Source organism: Hippocampus zosterae, chromosome 2 (assembly GCF_025434085.1).
Source record: "Hippocampus zosterae strain Florida chromosome 2, ASM2543408v3, whole genome shotgun sequence".
Lineage (NCBI taxonomy): Eukaryota > Metazoa > Chordata > Actinopteri > Syngnathiformes > Syngnathidae > Hippocampus > Hippocampus zosterae.
The window spans coordinates 41,149,061-41,167,635 of NC_067452.1; the positions used below are offsets into that span (position 1 = coordinate 41,149,061).

The 18,575-nt window shown below is 54.7% G+C and overlaps 3 protein-coding genes across 3 annotated transcripts in view; 2 read left to right on the forward strand and 1 right to left on the reverse strand.

Moving 5' to 3' along the window:
- Positions 1-2,331: 2,331 nt before the first annotated feature.
- On the reverse strand, positions 2,332-4,223 carry LOC127593734 (major histocompatibility complex class I-related gene protein-like). The gene has a single exon (XM_052055359.1). It carries the CDS (start codon positions 4,221-4,223, stop codon positions 3,099-3,101), a length of 1,125 nt encoding a protein of 374 aa, XP_051911319.1. The 3' UTR covers positions 2,332-3,098.
- A 2,714-nt stretch (positions 4,224-6,937) lies between these two features.
- Positions 6,938-13,767, forward strand: LOC127593579 (transmembrane and coiled-coil domains protein 1-like). Its single transcript, XM_052055131.1, has 5 exons — positions 6,938-7,218; positions 10,205-10,438; positions 10,594-11,252; positions 12,428-12,563; positions 12,899-13,767. The coding sequence occupies exons 1-5, from the start codon at positions 7,015-7,017 to the stop codon at positions 13,217-13,219; spliced, it is 1,554 nt and encodes a 517-aa protein (XP_051911091.1). The 5' UTR covers positions 6,938-7,014; the 3' UTR covers positions 13,220-13,767.
- Positions 13,768-14,653: 886 nt separating this feature from the next.
- Positions 14,654-18,575, forward strand: part of plxnd1 (plexin D1) — a 36,518-nt gene continuing 32,596 nt past the window's right edge. The window contains exon 1 of the mRNA XM_052054105.1: positions 14,654-16,104. Coding sequence (XP_051910065.1) covers positions 14,683-16,104 — 1,422 coding nt within the window. The 5' untranslated portion in view covers positions 14,654-14,682. The remainder of the gene's footprint in view (positions 16,105-18,575) is intronic.

Consider the following 18,575-nt stretch of genomic DNA (forward strand, 5'->3'; position numbering starts at 1 on the left):
TCTTCGTCCATGGAAACGAGCCATCCTCTTCTTGCTGCCCTTTTCCTCTCACGGGAACCGCCGCCTTCTGTCCAATTAGCATCGGTCTCATCTCGCCTCCTGGATTCGGGATTCCAAGCCTCGCTTTAAGTCGGGGTGGTCACCAAACTGCGGCCCGCGGGCCGGATCCGGCCACCCTGAACGATACCCCAGAGAGTCTTTTGATTTATTTTTCATCCGTGTATATTTGTATTTTATCATCAAATTTGGCTTTTGCAATAAAATATTCCTTACTTATGAACTATTTTCACGATTAACTATTAGATAGTAAAAATTGCGGACAAACTGTCAATGCAAAAACTTTTTTTTTAATCTATCTATCTATCTATCTGTCTGTGTGTCTCTCTCTCCTTACATCCATCTGATCCGCTTGTCTTGACGAGGGTCACCAACTCAGCCATCCAAAAATGGAAACTGGAATACCCGGAGAAAACCCATGCAGGCACATGCAAACACGCACACTGCAAAGCCCCTCGATCTCTTAACTGAGGCAGATGCGCTGAACACTAGCACATCTATTTTTTATTTTTTTAAATTATAAATAATATAAAATTGTAATATTTATAATTACAAATTATAAATAATTTGTTTTAGGACGTGACGGTTGTTTGTCAAGTGCACGCGGGAGGGATAAATGGAAGGATCCTTTGCAGCTCTCGTTGGACTTTTCAGTTTCAAGAAGGGAAAAAAGGGCATCATCGGACAGGACAACAAGGCCGAATGTTGCCCGCGGAAGAAGTTGGCTTAGCGAGACAAAGCGAGCCCCGTTTGCCCGTGGGGGGGGGGGCTGCATGTGTGTGAGGAGGAGCTCAACGTGAGCTCTCAATCTGCAGGCTTTCCCAAGCGGGCTCCGCATGGGGGCCCCCCAAGCGAACAGACGATCGATGGCTGCCCGCTCGCCTCCGCTTACTCTTCATTAGCGGCGAGAAAGTTGTAATTGCCGAGGGCCACTGAGAGCCGGCATCCTCAGAGAAAGGCTCATGGGCGTCGGACGCTCGCACTAATATGCTCCATTATCTGTTGCGCGAGACAAACACAAGACCGGCCGGCGTTTGGCTCGCTCTGACATTTTGGTGAACGGGTCACTTGTTGACGGGGCACCGCCTTGGCACTCTGAAGTGGTCCTTTTGGGCTTCCAAAGTCCACTTGCAAAATCCAAATCCAAAATCTGCAACAGAGACGTCTGCGTTTGCTAATGACTCCCACTTGATCTAATTTTATTCCTTAATGAACATAATTGGACCTTTTAATTTGGTCATCACAGTCATTTCAAGGGTCACTTACAATCGAATCCCATTCCTGCGACAAGTGCAAATTGCAAGAGAACCGCAGGAGGCGGAGAGCGATCAAATGTCGAACGCATAGGTGTCAAATTCCGGGCCCGGGGGCGTGCGTGTGCGCGGTAACGGTAGATCGCGGGAGGTTGGTTGATCGGAAAGTCGATCTTCGGTCCAAAAAGTTTGGGCGCCCCTGGTGTAGATTGAGTCTTTATGCAACATCCCCGTCATTCGACCCCGGGGGCCATTAAGTGTTCCGACGTAAATGTGAATCCCCAGGAAAAGTGTTCGCCGGTAGGGCGATTGCTCACTAGGCTGATGTTTGCCTCGGACATTTTCGAAGGACTGTTAAAATCCGACAAAAGCAAACGTCCTTGGATGGGTTCTTTACAAAAAGCACTTCTGAGGCAGCACATGAAGTAAAGAGGGCAAAGGTTAAACGACCATCATTTTCATTCTTTCTTCTTTCTTGACGTGGAGGTTAGCCCTGACTGCCTGCTCCTTTTCTCGTCACGAGCCGCCTGCGGTGGTGCCAGTATGTTTGTACCCATACTGCCCTCCAGTGGTGCATTGGATGTACTGCGCAGTGTTTGACATTTACCGGGCGAAGATCTCCAGTTCCAATTGCCTCTCAACGCAACTGCGATGGAGTTCGTCTCGCAGGTAAACTTCAGCAGAAGGTACAAAGTACCTTTGTTCTTGGTCATGTCGCAAATTGGCCGAGGGCTTCTCCGGACATCCATTCAAATAGATGACGCAAATTGGACCTAGTCGAAGCACTTACAAGATATCCTTTATTTGTCCCGCACTGGGGACATTTACTATGGTTGGGGCTAAAACAAAACTGTGGCAAGGTTTTTACTTTCTGTATCTGGAGTTCTTCCTCTCTGATTCAGAGTTTAAGATCAATGCAGGCTTCGCTGATGCAGGCCCAGCCTCCGTTGTAGAGGCCCGATTCGTAATTACAGACCTTGACTCTCAAAATCAGAATCGGAATCAACTTTATTGGCCAAGTATGTAGAACACACAAGGAATTTGTCTTCGGTATAACACACTGCATTAGTATCATCGTAAACAACAAAATCATTGAACCAACCAAAAGACCCTTGAACTGGACCACCTGCTTGTGTGGTCAGTCCTGTCTTTTGTTTTTGTTTTGTCTGATCTGTTACGTGTCCTTCCATGTCCCGAAAGACATGTTTGAGAGGAAAGAGGAGAGAATCAAAGTGTCCTTTAAGCAGTGGATCAGAAACGTCCTGCTCGAAAATGTGCACACGTCGGCTACAAGCTAAGTTTCAAAGTCAACATGAAGCCGTGGCAGCCGTTGACGAAATAAGAGATTGGTTCACTTCTCCTGTCCCATGGAAGTCCACTTCAATTCCAAGCGGCGACTCTCGGTTCCATTATTTGTCTACGTTGCGACTGAAGGGGCGGCTGTCATCGAATTGCTTCGGATGAGCTAATCATGTTTCGCTGCAGATACATTAAGTCATCATCAGCGTCGTTTTTTTTTTGTCGTTGTCAACATTATCCACATTGGTGGGATCATCATCATGATTTTGGTCATCTTCATTGTTGTTCTTACAGTCACGATAGTTGCCTTTGTCGTCATCAGCAGCATCAACATGAGTTTTATTCTGAAGTTTCCAAGGGATGGCGTTTCCTTTCCTGGCTTGTCCTGAGCTGTCCCCCAAAGTGACGAACAGCATTTCCCAACCTTTATTGAGTCAAGACGTGGCGATACCTGCTATCATCTGACCACAGCACGTCTTCAAGTGGACCTTACGATGTCTCCCTCGACTGGACATCTTCATTAGCGGCAGGCGAGACATTTTCCCCGGTGTCGGTATACACGCAGCTTGGGGAAGCCGCTTGCTGTAACGTGCCGTTATGGTGCTCACGCCGTCTCTTCCTGTAGACAAAAATGCCGACGCCTACAGACAGGACCGTGACGGCAATGAACGCGATGGTGGCCACGATGGCGCCGGTGTGATCCACAGGCTTCACGTAATTTGTTTTGATGGAGGCGGCGTCCAACGTGGTGATGATCTGCCCGGGTAGTCCGGAGAGACTGAAGACGCAATCGTAGCGGCGCCAGTCGGAGGGCGGCACGGCGTCCACATCCAGGCTGACGCTAACCTGGAAGGTTCCATCGTGGTTGGGAAGTATCTGGCCATGCGCCACATGCTCGTGAAGCTGCTCGCTGTCGCGCGCCCAGAATATGTCCGCTTTGTCGGGGTAGAATCCCGTGGCGTGACACGTGACCGGCGCCGATGGTCGCGTCTGCAGTAGAGACACCAGGGGCCGCTGTATCCTCTGTAGGACGCTCTTCCCAGCTTCCAGTGTCTTGTTCAGGCGGTAAGGACATTCACCGAGCAGGCGGCCCTCCATGAAGTCCAGCCAGCCCTCATTGTTGTTCCACTTGCGTCCGGTGGGCTCCAGCTGAGGCTTGAGCCAGAGCCACTGCTGACGCTTCATGTCCAGAACCAGTGTGGTGTCGGCGTCGTAACTGTGATGGTTGAATCCCCAAACCATGCGGCTCTCGTCGTCGTACTCGCAGCCGTGCAGCACCTGGAACACGTGGACGCCGTCCGATTGGTTGAATCTATCCTTTAGTATTCGCAGGTTGATGCTTCCGTAGTGTTCCTGTCTTTCCCAGAAAGCCGTCTGCTTCGTCCAGTAGTAGGGTTCTTCGTGGAGGATGGCGTCCATCCACTTTTGTTTAGCCACGGCCACCTTGGTGCGGCTGTCGTAATATTCCGTCATCACGCCGTCCACCACCACCACCGCCATCATGGACGGAAGACGCGGAATGTTGCTGGTCACCGTGTACACGTGCCACAGAGAGTGGAGGGCGGCGGAAGCGACGTGACTCCAAACGAGCACAAACCAAGCCACTTTGTTCATGTTGCGAGCTCACAACACGCGCCGATGTCCTGCGAAAGAACTTAAAGTACTAAACAAACGCCGTCGTCGAAGTTGACAATAGTCAACGGGTGGGGCTCAAGAAGCGTTGTTTATCGTTTCGATTTCGATCCACGCGCGAGATCACTCACAACGGCAACTACAATATCTGCTGCCGCCGCCGCCGACTGCGGTCGAGCCAGCCTCCACTCGCCGCCACTGCGGTTGCTTATTAAGAGAAATACTCAATTGAAGTAAAGACACCTGAAAAAAAATCTACTTGGTTACAGGAAGAAAGAATTTGTTGAGCAAGTTTCGGCCTTGGCCTGAGATACGCTCGAAGTGAGACCTCTAACCAGGCGAGTGAGGGATGGATCTCTGTCGATGTCGTCGTGTGACGTCGACCTCCAGTGGGCGGGGCAAAGCGGGAGCGGACGCGAGCGCGCGCGCAGGCGCAGGGCGGCCGCCAGCCAAGCGAGTCCGGCTACGGCGAGAGCGACACTTTTTGAGCTTCGCCACACATGTAAGTGTTCTCCTTTTTTTGATGTATTCTTCCACATTTGAATGACAATATTGGCGTCGGTGCGTTTGGAGCGCGAACGGCGAGCGACCGCAGTTCCCCGCGCTCGCTCGCTCGCTCGCTCGCGCGGCCGTCCGCTCCGATGAGCGGCTGTGACTTGACTGGACTTGACACACTAACGGGACCGTCGACACGCACTTTCCGTCCGTTGGCGCGACTAACGGCGCTTATATCGAACTGTGTGCAGCTCTCTTCTGAAACATTTATTTTTGTGCATGCAAACACTTTGTTTTTTCTTCTTTCTACCCCCCCAATTTTGCTGCCCAGTGTGGAACAAATAAAGGATATATCTTAAAAAAAAAAAATGAAACAAGCCTGGAAAACATTAGGTTGCTCTTCCAAAAGATTGAAAAGAATTTGACCAAGTTGTGTCCTCTAAATAGCATCAGCGTTGTCTTCAAACTTGTCAGTGAATTTTTTTTAATAAAGGGCGACGAGGCGTCTGCGTGCCGTTTGTTGCGCGCCACCCTCAACACGTCGAAGCTCACAGATGGAGAGCAGAAGCGTACGAAGAAAAGAACACCCCCCCCCCCCCCCCGCTGGGAAACACGAAGGAGGCTCTTTTATGTTCCGGGCCCGCTTCTTGCATCTGCACAGGGCACATTGCGACCTTGGAACGGCAAAGGTCAAACTTGCCCGTGATGCTAACTGGCATTTGTTGTCGCTAACATTTCATTCTCTGTTTGCGTCCAGCAGCATGCAGTCATTTCACCACTCATTCGCTCCCAAAGACGTTATTAAACGTCTTTTCGGACTTGGTCTAGAATTGGCTGCTACTGAATGAGTTTTAATGATTGATTTAATGATGGCTGAGCGGGAATGGCGGATCGTGGGCCGCTTGCACAATAGCACATTGTGCCCGCCTCGGTCCGGGACGCACGGTCAGCCGGCGGGCTGAACCTGACACGGCCGCCGCCGCCGCCCGCCGCCTGCCGGAAGCCCCTCTGTCTCCTCCTGTCACTTTTGTCTCCCAAACAAAGAGCAAGCTGCATCTCATCAAGTCATCATCTCCTCCGCCGTCACAACGGACACACACACATGCTCTTCTCTGCCTCCTGCACACACACACAAGAAGCTCGTAGGTTTGAGCCTACGTGTCTCAACTCTTTGTTTTTGTTACTTGACGCGTTTTGGGGATCTTCTCTGCCGCATTCGCCCGCGCTTACCGCAAAAGACAATGATGGCTGCAACGCATTATTAGCGTGTGTGTGTGTGTGTGTGTGTGTGTGTGTGTGCGTGCGTGCAGGCACGGGGATGAGCCCGCTCGACATGTTTCCAAAGGGGCCGTTGTCTCGGGGATGGTGAGTCATTCGCCTCTGGAGTGCAGGACGTTTGAGGCGCACGCTGCCCCCTGGTGGTCATGCCATTTACAGCAGAGCCAAATGCCGGTGCGGGAAAGTGATCCTCCTCCGATCGATTTCGTAGGGACGTCCCGAGCGCACTCTTTTCACCCACTTGAGTCCGACTTTCAGTCTTGTACCCCGTTTCCCACCGGGATTGGTGGCTAGTCGCTCATGAGTTGAGTCGTCGCGAGGTCAGCGACCTTTTGGATTGGAATTGGCCCACTTTTTCTCTTCTTTCTCTCTCAGGTGATCCGCAAGAGTGACTCCTTGCGGATTGGGAGCTCGATATCAACGATGATTTTTTTTTTCCCCCTTCTCTTTACTTTGGCTCATGTGTCTTACGGCCGCCATATGCTGACTTGTCATTTGCTCATGAGCCTTTTTGGAAAAGTCATTTCGGGATTCCTATGGGAGCAGCTTTCAAAGATTCTCTTCGATAGTGCGCGTCTGCCTTTGAATTCAAGCAAAATCCATCCCCGCTTCTCGTGGGCTTCTCCACCTGTCATGATTGTATTTGTGACCAGCAGGTGGCACTGTGGGGCTCCCCCCTGCAGCTGCGCACCTGTTGCTCATTAGCTGGTTGTGGGCGGATTGTTGTTTTTTGCTGCTGTCGGCTTTCTTTCGCTCCTGTTTTGGTGATTGAGAGTTTCTGCCGCGGTTTTTGTTTGCTACTTTGGATTTCCTTTTCTTTTCATGACTTTGCTTGGGATTTAGTTTTCTGTGTTTTAGCAAATACACCTCCACCGTCGCCCGCATTCATCTTCCCGCGTTCCTCTGTCGTTTCAGCAGACGGGCGAGCGAGGGGCGGGGGCGGGGGCGGGCCCTCCCGCTTGCCGGAGCCGGATCCGGCCACCGGCCCCGTGCGGGCCCGATGAGACGTTGGAGCGCTCGAGGCCCGGGATCCGTGAGCGGGGACCGCGAGCCGCTCTCCGAAGGCAGCCCGCCCCAAGTCTCGCATCGCCGCCACGCCCGCGACCCGCCGCGGCGCGTCGCCCGTCCGCGCTCCTCCTCCGGTAGCCCCGCCCCCGACCCGGCGCCGTCCTCGGGGTACCAGTCGACGGATGAGACGGACAAGGTGAGTGCCTCGCTCAGCCGACTCCAGCGTTTGCCTCGCCGTTCATTTCGTGGTGCGCGGCCTCTTCGGCTCATCGCGAGCGACGGGAATCGGTTGGGAACCCCCCCCCCCCCCAATGCTAGCGTGAGGACGTCAGGTGAATGGCAGGAAAGCAGAAGCTCACTCGAAACCTGCTCATGTGCGGCCCGTGGAACTAAGAATAGATTGGCACGGGACTTCTCAGCGCCCAATGCAGGTGTCCTGAACAGTGGAGAAGAAGAAGAAGAAGAAGAAGGGGGGGGGGCGTGGAGTCATGCGCCGGTGCTGTCGCGTGACGTCAGCGCTGACTCACTTGCGGCCGTGCCGCGCGTCGTTATTTTGGGCCCGCAGCTGGCCGCTCCTCTTGCGCTTGGCGTGTCCGGGGGTGTTTTCGCAGCCGTCGCCGGCTCGCCGCCTTCCGGGTCGCCGGGGACGTTCCGCTCAACTTTGACCTGGTCTGCATTGGCTGCGTACGTCCACAATTTCACTCGCGCACAAAGAGCGAGCGAGCGAGCGCTCCATCCATCAATCCACAATGATCCCCTGGCGAGCGGGCCCAAGCATCTTAGCCCGGGAGAGTCGAGATCATTTCAGTGCAGATCACCGGTTTCAAAGTCGAGGCCCGGGGGCCAGATCTGGCCCGCCTCATCGCTCCATGCGGCCGGCGGAAGCAAATCAATTGTCCGTTGGAATGCGGAGGAGCGACGGGCCGTTGCGCAACGTGGCTGCCTGGCTTTGGGTCCTCGTGAAGGCAAAGGGGCCAGGGGGGCGAGAGGGGGGGGGGGCGACTCCGCGTCGTCTCTTTAGCTGTGCTAAAGATGCGCGTGCTAGCATGGCAGACGAGCGAGCTGCGTAAGGAGATGACGGAAAGTGTTGATTCGCCGGCGTGACTTTGCGGCGAGCGTCGCCGACGGTGACGTGGCCTCGGGAGTCGGCGGGCCTCCTGTTATCGCCGCGCCTTGTACCTCGATCTCCGGCTCTCCAGCTCACGGGCTGTCCTTTGCCCTCCTTATCTGGAGGCCAACGTACTGGGAGAGCTTGGCTTTTTTTTTTTTGTCTTTGGCTTTTGTCTTTTTATTTTTATTTTTTTTTTTTCAATCCACATCAGTGCAAAAGTTTGGGTCAACGCTCAAATTGGCCTCGATTATTTGGACTTGAAAATGGCGCCGCCAAAGTGGCCGCCCTTTCCGGCAGACACAATTTTGTTCTTCGACTTCTTCCTTTCACAACTTTGCTGCTGTGAATCGGGAATGTCTCCATTGCGAGACGAATAAAGCTATTCTTATCTTATCTTATCTGATGAGGGACGCGAAGGTTCCGTCTCCTCGGTCCCGAGGATGACGTAACGGTCCGGGCGGGGGGAGTGGGGGTGGGGGGCGGAAGCGATGACGCAACGCTCGGCCTCGGGACGGCAACTTTGCCGAGAGGGCGCAGTCGAGCGCGGACGCCGCTTCGGTGGCCCCCCCGTCTCGACCGAGCGGCGACGTGGAGGCGAAGGGACGCTGACGTCAAACGGCGCCTTTGTAAAACGTCTCGGCGCGCCTCCATGAAAGCGAGCGCCAGCCCAAAATGCACTGGCAACAGCTGCTGCGTTGGGCCAACGACGGAAAGGTGAGCGAGCAAGTCGAGGGGGGGTGGGGAGGGGGGGGGGCTTCGCAAATCCATTTGAAGACGGAACACAAAAAAGCAACGGGGCAAAGTAAGCGCAACTCCGTCTAACTTTGCACCTCAGAGCGCTGCGTTGCCAACCGCCACGCACGTGTGCGTCGCAAGTGCCCCCCCGCGACGGACTCCGAAGACGGGGGGGGGGGGGGGGGGTCCTCAAAAAACGGGTTCTTTTGGCGTCAGTGACGTGCGGTGACAAGCGGAGCAATCAAACGCTCCTCCTGTTGTGTGCCCCTCAATGGTCGCCGATTCTGGGGGGGGGGGGGGCTCCTCCTTTGAGACCACATCATTGGGATGATTTCGATTTTCCGAACTGGATTGCTTCTGTGATTGAATGTCATTTTCACCATTCAAATCGAGTCACGTCATTATGTCGTGCTCTGATTTATTTATTTTTTTGGGGGGGGGGCCGTTTAGTTCTTTTTTTCTCTTCCAAACATAACGTTTGAAAATGAGTGTCAAAACAAACACAATTCATTCTTGAGCACCTTCCAAAATAGCACTTGCTAGCCACTGACAAATGTTCCCATTTTTACAAAAACCTTGATTGGCCTCGCAATGGACAGCAGCAAAGTTCTGAAAGGAAGACGTCGAAGAACAAAATCTAGGAGCTGCCACTCTGGCGGCGCCATCTTGAAGTCAAAATCACAAAAGACGACACGGCCCGTCGCGCGATCAAGTGAAGCGGATCAAAGCGTCCTTTTCACCGGTGGCTCAGAGACGTCGCGATGAAAATGTGTCTTAGCTACAAGCTAAGTTTTGAAAGCAAACGCGCTGAAGCCGTAGCGTCCGTTGACAAAAAGACTTTAGCGTCATTCCCTGATTTCACTGCGACAAGAGAAAATGGATCCACTCCTAAATACACTCCAATGAGAAACGGGTGACGTCGTGCTTTGGTGTGAAGTCAGCGATGGTGTTGAGTTCTCGCTATTTGACTTTCTAACTTTGGATTGGACAAATAGCATGAGCATAACGAGTCTGAATATGTGTTGGGGACGGGCAAGCGAAGCTTCATTTGTGCTTTGCGCTGAAGCTTCATTTGTGCTTTGCGCTGAAGCTTCATTTGTGCTTTGCGCCCTGCTGATTTCCTGTCACGTTTCTCGAAAAGTAGCTTTCTTTTGACTTTGGTTGAAATGCCCCCCCCCCCAAAAAAAAAAGATTGACCGCAAGTGGCCTTCTCCACTTCTCACTTTCCTGACGAGTTTTTCCCAAAAAGCAGAAGCGTCTTCAGAGTTTGTCAGCTCGCAGATTATTTTTGGAAGTCACGCTTTCCTCCGAGTGACTTCCCTCGTCGCCACGGCAGGTCGAGCGGTCGGAGGCGAGCGACTCGGTCCGTTCCCCCATGGGGCCGGACTCGGCGGCGGCGGCGGAGGAGGATCCTCGGCGCGCCAAGCGGGCCGTGGCCCAGCTGCAGCGGAAGATCCTCAAACTTGGCGAACAGATTAAGATCCAGCAGACGGCGCGCGACGACAACGTCGCCGAGTACCTCCAACTGGCAAACCGCGCCAACAAACAGCAAAGCGCCCGCATCAAGCAGGTAGGAGAGCCGGAACATCAACCCAGACCCTGAACCTGAACCTGAACCGGAACCGGAACCTTTTTTCAAATCAAGCCAAGCGCTGGTGTTTTTGCTTGGGGTTCTTTGCGCGAGCATTTTGCGCATTTGCGAGGCGCTGCCGTTGTCGCCGGCAGGTTTTTGAGAAAAAGAACCACAAGTCGGCGCAGAGCATCCAGCAGCTGCAAAGGAAACTGGATCATTCCCGCCGCAAGCTGCGGGAGGCCCAGCGCCACGGAATCCCCCGCCGGCCCAAGGACCTTCTGCGGGACGTGCGGCGAGGCCTGAGGGACGTGGGCGCCAAAGTGACGGGCTTCGGCGAGGGCGTGGTGGGCGGAGTCAAGGGGGGCCTGTGCAGCTTGTCGCACTCGGCCGCCGTGGTCTCCAAGCCGCGGGAGATGGCCTCGCTCATCCGCAACAAGTTGGGCAGCGCCGACAACATCGCCGCCCTCAAAGACGAGCCCTCGGCGGAAGAAGGCGCCGCCGCCGCCGCTGCCAGCCCGCGCCCGCTGTCCAGTCCCAGGTACTGCAGCGAAGACGACCGCTCGAGCGCCACGTCCGGCTCGGCGGGGGACGACGGCGCGGCCGCGCCCGGCGGCCCCCCCGGAAGCCCCCCCGGCTCCAGGGGCAACGCGCCGGAGAGCCCTCACCATCCCGCCCTGGACCTGTTGCTGCAGGAGCTCCGGGAGCTGAGGGGCGGCCAGGCCGGGCTGGAGGAGAGTCTGGACGCCTTGAAGACTCGCTACCGGCGAGACTACGCGCTGGTGGCGCGGGCGCTGCAGGAGGAGCGTTTCAGGTCAGACCAGGCAGGGGGGGGGGCGCTCTTGTTCAATACATTGCTGTGATAGAAGTTGCACTTTTGGCTTCACATCATCTCCCTGTCGCACGTCCAACAAAACACAAATACTTCCGAAACGTCCGAGAACACAAGCCCCGTAACTCAAATCACGTCCGGCTTCTCTTACTTGAACAGCCAATCAGAACCTATCAACATGAAAAAAAAATGTCCAAGCAATTATTAAACAACAGGATATAATTTCAGTATGCTTAACATGAAATAATATGATGCTCAAACATAAAACGATCATTATTACTAGAACATAAGCTTACTTTATTATGAGCCAAATGTGAGACCAGGCACACGAAAACAAAACTCGGGACTGCAATAACGAGACAATTGCGCGCAAGTTCAATCTGGATTGCATCTCAAAACAAAAACAAACGCTTCCACATGACTGAATTCAAATGCAGTTTAAAGTTGAAACAACTCAACTGTACTGAACAAAGTGACCGGATTAAAAAAAAAATTCTAATGATAAGCCAAAGGAACATTCTAGATTGGTGCACAATTCTGGTTTGATTGCATTCATTTCGCTTGGACTTGTAATGACAAGATTTCAACGCCAGGTGGCGCAGTTAGATTCAAGAGATGCCTGGAGTCGGAAAATCTCAAACTCAAATCTACGAGAAGCGATTCTTACTCCGTCCGATTCAGGCCATTTGAATTGCTCGCGGCTCGAGTAAATGAGCATTTCCGCAAACTGGACCGCTCATAAGAGTCGGAGAGCAGTCAAATGTGTCGAGCGTGAACAATGGGGGGGCTCGGTATGCATCCTTGAGGAGCACCGCTGCCGAGTGTCATGTTGGAGGAGAATGTTCCATTATTACTGGCATACAAAGACATTGTGCTATCTTCTTTACTTTCTATTTCTAACTTTTGGCTCGGCCCCCCACAATATTTTCTGCTTCTCATTTGGCCCCCCGCCGGGAAAATAATTGCCCACCCCTGTTCTAGCGTTTAGTCCAGTGGTTTTTTCCAGCGCCACTAGAGGGAGCCACTAGGGCGACGCCCGGCAGACTCTGGGCAGACTCGGCGCCCCCCCCCCCCCCCCCCCCCATCTCGTCATCGCCGGAGTCTGGCGCTCAGCGCGTCGGCTCGTTTCGGCTCATCGTGCCCCGACGTGCGTTCAGGTGCGAGCGCTTGGAGGAGCAGCTGAACGACCTGACGGAACTTCACCAGAACGAGATCCTGAACCTGAAACAGGAGCTGGCCAGCATGGAGGAGAAGATGGCCTACCGCTCGGACGAGAGGGCGCGAGACATTCAGGTTGGCCTCCTCCGTAGGGTTTGATCCGTAGGGTTCCTATCCTGGCCGCTAGGGCGGCGCTTCTCTTTGCGCTGCATTTCCTATCCTGGCCGCTAGGGCGGCGCTCACGATCCATGCGAATTGACTCATTCTTGGATTCTTTCCAAGTCGATTTTTTTCCCCCAAATAGTCCACTTTGTGAGTTTTTTTTGCAGCCTCCGTGAGGGACAATGTAAAATAGACAAAAGTCAATCACGGCTTGAGGTTTTGGGGGTCTTCTGACGCCAGACAAAAACAGGGACAGGGCACCATAATGTGGACTTTCAGGTGACCCCTTTGGAAACGTCTTTCGGCAGGAGGCGCTGGAGGCCTGTCAGACGCGAATCTCCAAGATGGAGCTGCAGCAGCAGCAGCAGCAGCAGCAGGCGGCGCAGCTGGAGGGGCTGGAAAAGGCGGCGGCCAGGACGCTGCTGGGCAAAGTCATCAACGTGCTGCTGGCCCTCACGGCCGTCCTCTTGGTCTTTGTGTCCACCGTGGCCAACTGCGCCGCGCCCCTCATGAGGACGCGCTCGCGCTCGCTGGCCGCCCTGCTGCTCGTCATCCTCGCCGCCTTCCTGTGGAGGAACCGCGACGCGCTGTCGTGTTGCGCGCCGCGAGCCCCGAGGCCCCCCGGATGAGCGGCGCCGCCGCCGTGCTTTGCTCACTCAGGTGAGGACAGCAGATCAGAGATGATGCCACTCGGAGACCAAGGACCACACTGTTTCAACCCCCCCCCCACACACACACACTGGGGGGGGTTGTCTGTTTTTTAGATTCAATGTTTTAATTCATTTTTTTTAATTTATAGATTTGACTCCATGTCATGACGTTGGTTTTATTCCGTATCGTGTCGCGCGACACTCCACACTCGTCCGCTCACCTCAAGCCTCAAGTGTGCTCGATTGCCTTTGAAACCACTTGTTGACTTCCAACCGTAACCTCAACCCCCCCCCCCACCCCCACTCCCCTTTTTTCTCTGCCGATTCGAAATGCTTTGCGGCAGAATTTTGAAAACCTCATCTCGATTCCAAAGTGAAATGCAAAACGTCGCCGCGTGAGGGAATCGGGAGCGAGCGCTCGTTTGACCTCGGCTCGACCTTGACGTCGCTTTACCTGATAAGCCGCCGCAGTGCCTTCTGATCTACTTTTCCAAGTGTGGAATCAATAAAAATGCATTCCTGGCCAACTGATGTTTTTTTTCCCCCTCCCCTTTGTTCAAGTCACCTCCGACCTAAATCGAATCCCGTTGGTGCGTGTGTCCCTCCCGAGCGCGGAACGCCGTGACGGTGCGGCCACAAGATGGCGCCGTCGAGCTTGCATCGCTCCCGACGGGCGTCTCTTGCAGCGGGCGTTTGTTTGATGGACATGAGCGCCTTTCTCCCGGCTTGTGCTTGTGACGGAGGTGACAGGTTGGGAGCGGAAGCCCCGTTTGGGGTCGCGGCGCTGCCGAGGCGAGGCCTTCCGTTCGTTGCCCTTTGCGCGTCAAGTGTGACGGCGTCGCGGTGATTCGACCCAAACGGGAAACGTGCGCCGAAGCGATTTGCATCAACCATGAATATTTATTCTGCGCGCCCTTCCAAAAACATATTTCCATTGCTAATGCATATGCGCGCTCCGGCCATTGAGGGGGAGCGCGTGTGTTCCGCTTGAATGTTGAGGAGCGACAGCAAGGAAAAGAAACGGAGCGAGTGGCAACGAGCGGAAAGGTGCGCTCGCGTGGCCATCTGCTTGCGCTTTCACTGTGATCCGACGCGGCGGCGTGCCGAGCTCGTCCGAGAGCCGCGCGGACGAGCGGGACCGGATCGAGTGGGCCATCTTCAGGGGCGCTCATGAGAAGCAAAAGTGGAATGAAGTGAGACGGCCACACTGAACCGAGCAGTCCGACCCGGCCCCACGAACGGGGGCGAAAACTATTCCTTCGTTCGTTTGGCTTTGAAATGGAGTTTTTGTGACAGCGGCGCCGCCACTATTTTGGTTGAGCCGAAAACCGCCCGCCTTCATCGGCTCAGCCAAGGAGGGAAGGACGAACGCGTTCGGCTCGCATTTATTTGCGCTCGCTCCACTCCAAGAGAGGGCCAGAGGAGGCAGCGTGCGACGTGAAATGAAAGCGAGGGGGGGGGGGTGTGAGGGGGGTGAGAGGAAGCACGACTCGCCTTATCGCGTCACTCCGGGTCGAGGCGCGAGGCGCGAAGCAGGAAGCAGCCTTTCCTCTCGGATTGTCGCCCCCGGGAAGGAGCAGGCAAATTTAGTCGCCGCTCAATGCGCCCCCCGGCCCAGAAGACGCGAAAGGCGGCCAGAAGGAAAGATGCCACCTCCGATGGGGATCGCTCTCGTGCTGCTCGGCGCGCTCGCGGCTTCCTCTCCGGAGGCTGCCGCTTCTTCTTCGTCGGGCGCGGGCGCGCCGCGCGTCCAGCGGCAGTTCTACGCGCCGAACCGCACCAATAACTTCGCGGTGGACGCGGCGTCCGGGAGGGTGTACGTGGCCACCGTCAACAGCCTGTACCAGCTGGACGCCGCCCTGCGCGTGGAGGCGCACCGCAGCACGGGCCCGGTGGAGGACAACCTGTTGTGCCACGCGCCGCAGCTGCCGCAGGCGCCGTGCCAGCACGCCAAGTGGCCGACGGACAACCACAACAAGCTGCTGGAGCTCGACGGGCGGCAGGGCGTCGTGCTGGCGTGCGGCTCCGTGTACCAGGGCTTCTGCGAGCTGCGCCAGCTGGCCAACGTCTCGCGGGCGGCCGTGGAGTTCCCGCCCGCCGGCGACAAGACCGTCTTCCCCAGCATGCTCAACATCGCCGCCAACCACCCGGACGCCTCCACCGTGGGGCTGCTGCTGCGCTCCGGCGGCGACACCCGGCTGCTGGTGGCCGCCACCTACACCGGCGCCGGCACGCGCTACTTCCCCAAGAACCACAGCAAGGAGGACCTGCGCTTCGAAAACACCCCGGAAATCGCCATCCGCTCCTTCGACGTGCGCGACCTGGCCAGGCTCTTCACCTACGACATCAACCCGTCCGAGGACAACGTCTTCAAGATCAAGCAGGAGGCCAAGGCCAAAAACCAGCTGCACTTTGTGCGCGCCTTCCACCGCCGCGCCTACTCCTACATCGCCTTCAACAACGACGCCAAGACGGGCCACAAGGAGAGCCGGCCCAACAGCGTCCTGGCCAGGATCTGCCTGGACGCCGCCGCCGCCGCCGGCCAAAAGCCCAACGGGCCCGAGAGCCGCAAGCTCACCGAGTCCTACATCCAGCTGCCGCTCCAGTGCGGGCGCGACGGCGACATTTACAACCGGCTGCTGTCCGTCTACCCGGCCGACGTGCGCGCCGAGGCCTTCCTCTTCGGGGTCTTCTCCAAGGGCGACCGCAGGACGGCCCTGTGCGCCTTCAACTTTGCCGACGTCGAGGAGGAGATCCGCCGAGGCCGCAGGAGCTGCTCCAACTCGCCCGCCGGAGACGTGCGGGTGCTGGACAGCGTCATCCAGGGCTCGGGGGCCGCCTGCGTCCAGAAGTGGAACCTGGTGGTGAGTGACTCGCGCTCTCCGGCAAACTCCCCCCCCCCCCCCCTTTACAAACTACGCACAAAACGAGTTCTTGGATTTAACCTCGTTTCTTATTCAGAGCCCTTGAAAACGACACTATGGGATTATTTTGTTTTGTTGTTGGGTTAGGATCGAGGGGGGCGCGGGGGGGGGGGGGTCATGCATGCATTGGCAACTGGAAATATATGAAGAGCTCGTAGTTTGTGCACGTGCACCTAATTTGTTCCCAATGTCATTTTAGTGGTTGGTTAGCAAGCGCAAAATCGTAGCCGACTCTCTTTCTCATTTCGGAATGCTAAAAAGCAGAGCGCGGACAGTCTTTGCGAGTGCGCTCAATAAATGGGGCCAGATCATCGTCAAGAGCCTTTCAAATCTCCACCAGGTGAATCTTTTCAAGCTTCTTCCTCGACAATCACGTCGCGTTGTTTGCGCTACGCTAAAAACAAATGCGCTACAATATGCGGTTGCTTCGAAATGAGGTTTCCCGACAAGAAGGTCAGTGGTCGCCGCGACTCGGGGATTTGTGCCGGATGTGTGCGTGTGCATCTTCGTGGGGATTCCCCCCCCCAATACCCCCGCACGGGGGAAGTGAAGCCAGCGGCGGCCATTTTACCTTGACGCTCGCTAAGCCGCCTAACTTGAATACATTTCCACTTTATTTTCTGTCCCTGCGACGAAATTGCCACTGGGGTCCAATCGACGGACCGGGGGCTATTTGTGACCCGCCGTCCATTTTTTAGCGGCCCGCGAGAAAAAGAAAAACAACTGCAAATGACATTTGACACAGGCCACAAGGTTAGTTCAAAAAGGCCACGGTGGGCAGAGTGAGAAGCGGGACGCTGTCAGAAAAATAGCTGCCATTACTGTCATGTGTCGCTATCACGATTGCGTCGTGTTCTGCAACCTGATTGGCTAAGGGCCTGTAGAGCCTTTGCGCCTCGCCGCCGTACGGCTCGCCAAATTTGCTCCGTGACAATACTCACAATGTCGACGAAACGGTCGGTCGAGTATTCCTAAAAACTGTCAGTTGTCAATTTTTTTCAAACGCTTGGGCCTGAAAAGTTGTCATCTTTGGTTTCATCCGATACAGTTTTGTATACGTCATAATTGCAATAAATAATGGCGACGACTTGACGGATTTTGCTTGCCGCGGGTTATTTTGGGGAGGGAACCCCCGCGACAAAGCAGGGATTACTTGTTTTGGCTATTGTTGAACTTTATTCCCTATTCAACGATACAAATAAATCATTCACGACGAAACGAGTCACATCATTGATCTTCAAAAGACTGTCGTGAAAAAAGATGATTCCATTTTCCTCCACTTTGTGCTCGAGTGATGAAGGCGTCACATGAACGAGCCTCAAGTAACTGTTGGTCATCTGTTTTTCTTTTTTTGTGGGGGGGGGGGGTTCTGATGCGGAAGTGCGTCTGCTGTTATTTGCGGAGCCGGATCTTTCTGCGAGATAGAAGGCCCTTGGCCACCCCCCCCCCCCTCCCAAAAAAAAATCCTCAACAATTTGCCAATAAAAAGGGCTCTGTTGTCTTTCTGGTACGCACACAAATGGAGATGCTATCTTGCCTTTCGAAGTACACGACGTGATCTTGATTTTATTTCTCCGTGTGACACGATAGCACGGTCACACGGCGGAAAGCACAAAAGGAATGCGTCCGGCAACAAAATCATCTCCACCGCTTTGTGGGCCAATCCGTGTGAAAAGGTCTTTGCCGCGGAAACGTTTCTTCAGTCGTTCTTCAAAAGCGGCCAAACGGAGTTGTGTCCTTGCAAACGCCGTCTCTCACTTGCAATTTCGCCTGACGTCTTGACATGTGAGCCTTTGACGTCACTCAGTTCAACCCCCCCCCCCAAAAAAAAGCATTCCTGATGCATATGGCACGCATGCTCATAACTCATCCTTATCGTCGTATCCGACAGTAGCATCTTTGTATGAATGGGGGAGGGGCGGGGGGGGGGGGGCGTGAAACAAAGGCCTCTTTGTATTTTATGTCCAAAGTAAGTAAGAGTGTCATCAAACACCATCCAAGTCAAATGACTGCGCCGTTGGTCGCTCTCCAACGGCAATTCCTCATGCATACCAAAACGCAATATTTCCCCCGGAAGGACATTTCACGCCGCGTCGTCGCCTTCCTTTCGCCAGCCTTGTTTTCTCTTTGGTAGTTGTGTCACTGAAATGAAGCGCGCCCAGAGTACTTTGCGCGCAGTCTCGGACAACATGACGCCATTTCTGTGGAAGTTTCGCACCGGCGGAGGAAGCGCTCAACAAAGGCCTCGAAATTTCTCCACAACAGGGTAGAGCAGCTGATGGCTGTGCTAATTTTGACGCATTTGCGTCTCGAAACGTTGCGATTGGTGGAGAGTCTGTACTGCTAAATCAGAGAACTCAACTCAAGTGTATGTCTCGAGCACTTTCAAACCACCACCGCATCCAGGTCTT

What these genes read in the sequence shown, in the direction of transcription:
- LOC127593734 (XM_052055359.1), bottom strand. Translation starts at nt 4,223, where the DNA reads ATGAACAAAGTGGCTTGGTTTGTGCTCGTTTGGAGTCACGTCGCTTCC.
- LOC127593579 (XM_052055131.1), top strand. Translation starts at nt 7,015, where the DNA reads ATGAGACGTTGGAGCGCTCGAGGCCCGGGATCCGTGAGCGGGGACCGC. An exon ending in CGACGGATGAGACGGACAAG is followed by an intron (nt 7,219 to 10,204) that starts GTGAGTGCCTCG and finishes TCGCCACGGCAG; the next exon opens with GTCGAGCGGTCGGAGGCGAG. An exon ending in CTGCAGGAGGAGCGTTTCAG is followed by an intron (nt 11,253 to 12,427) that starts GTCAGACCAGGC and finishes ACGTGCGTTCAG; the next exon opens with GTGCGAGCGCTTGGAGGAGC.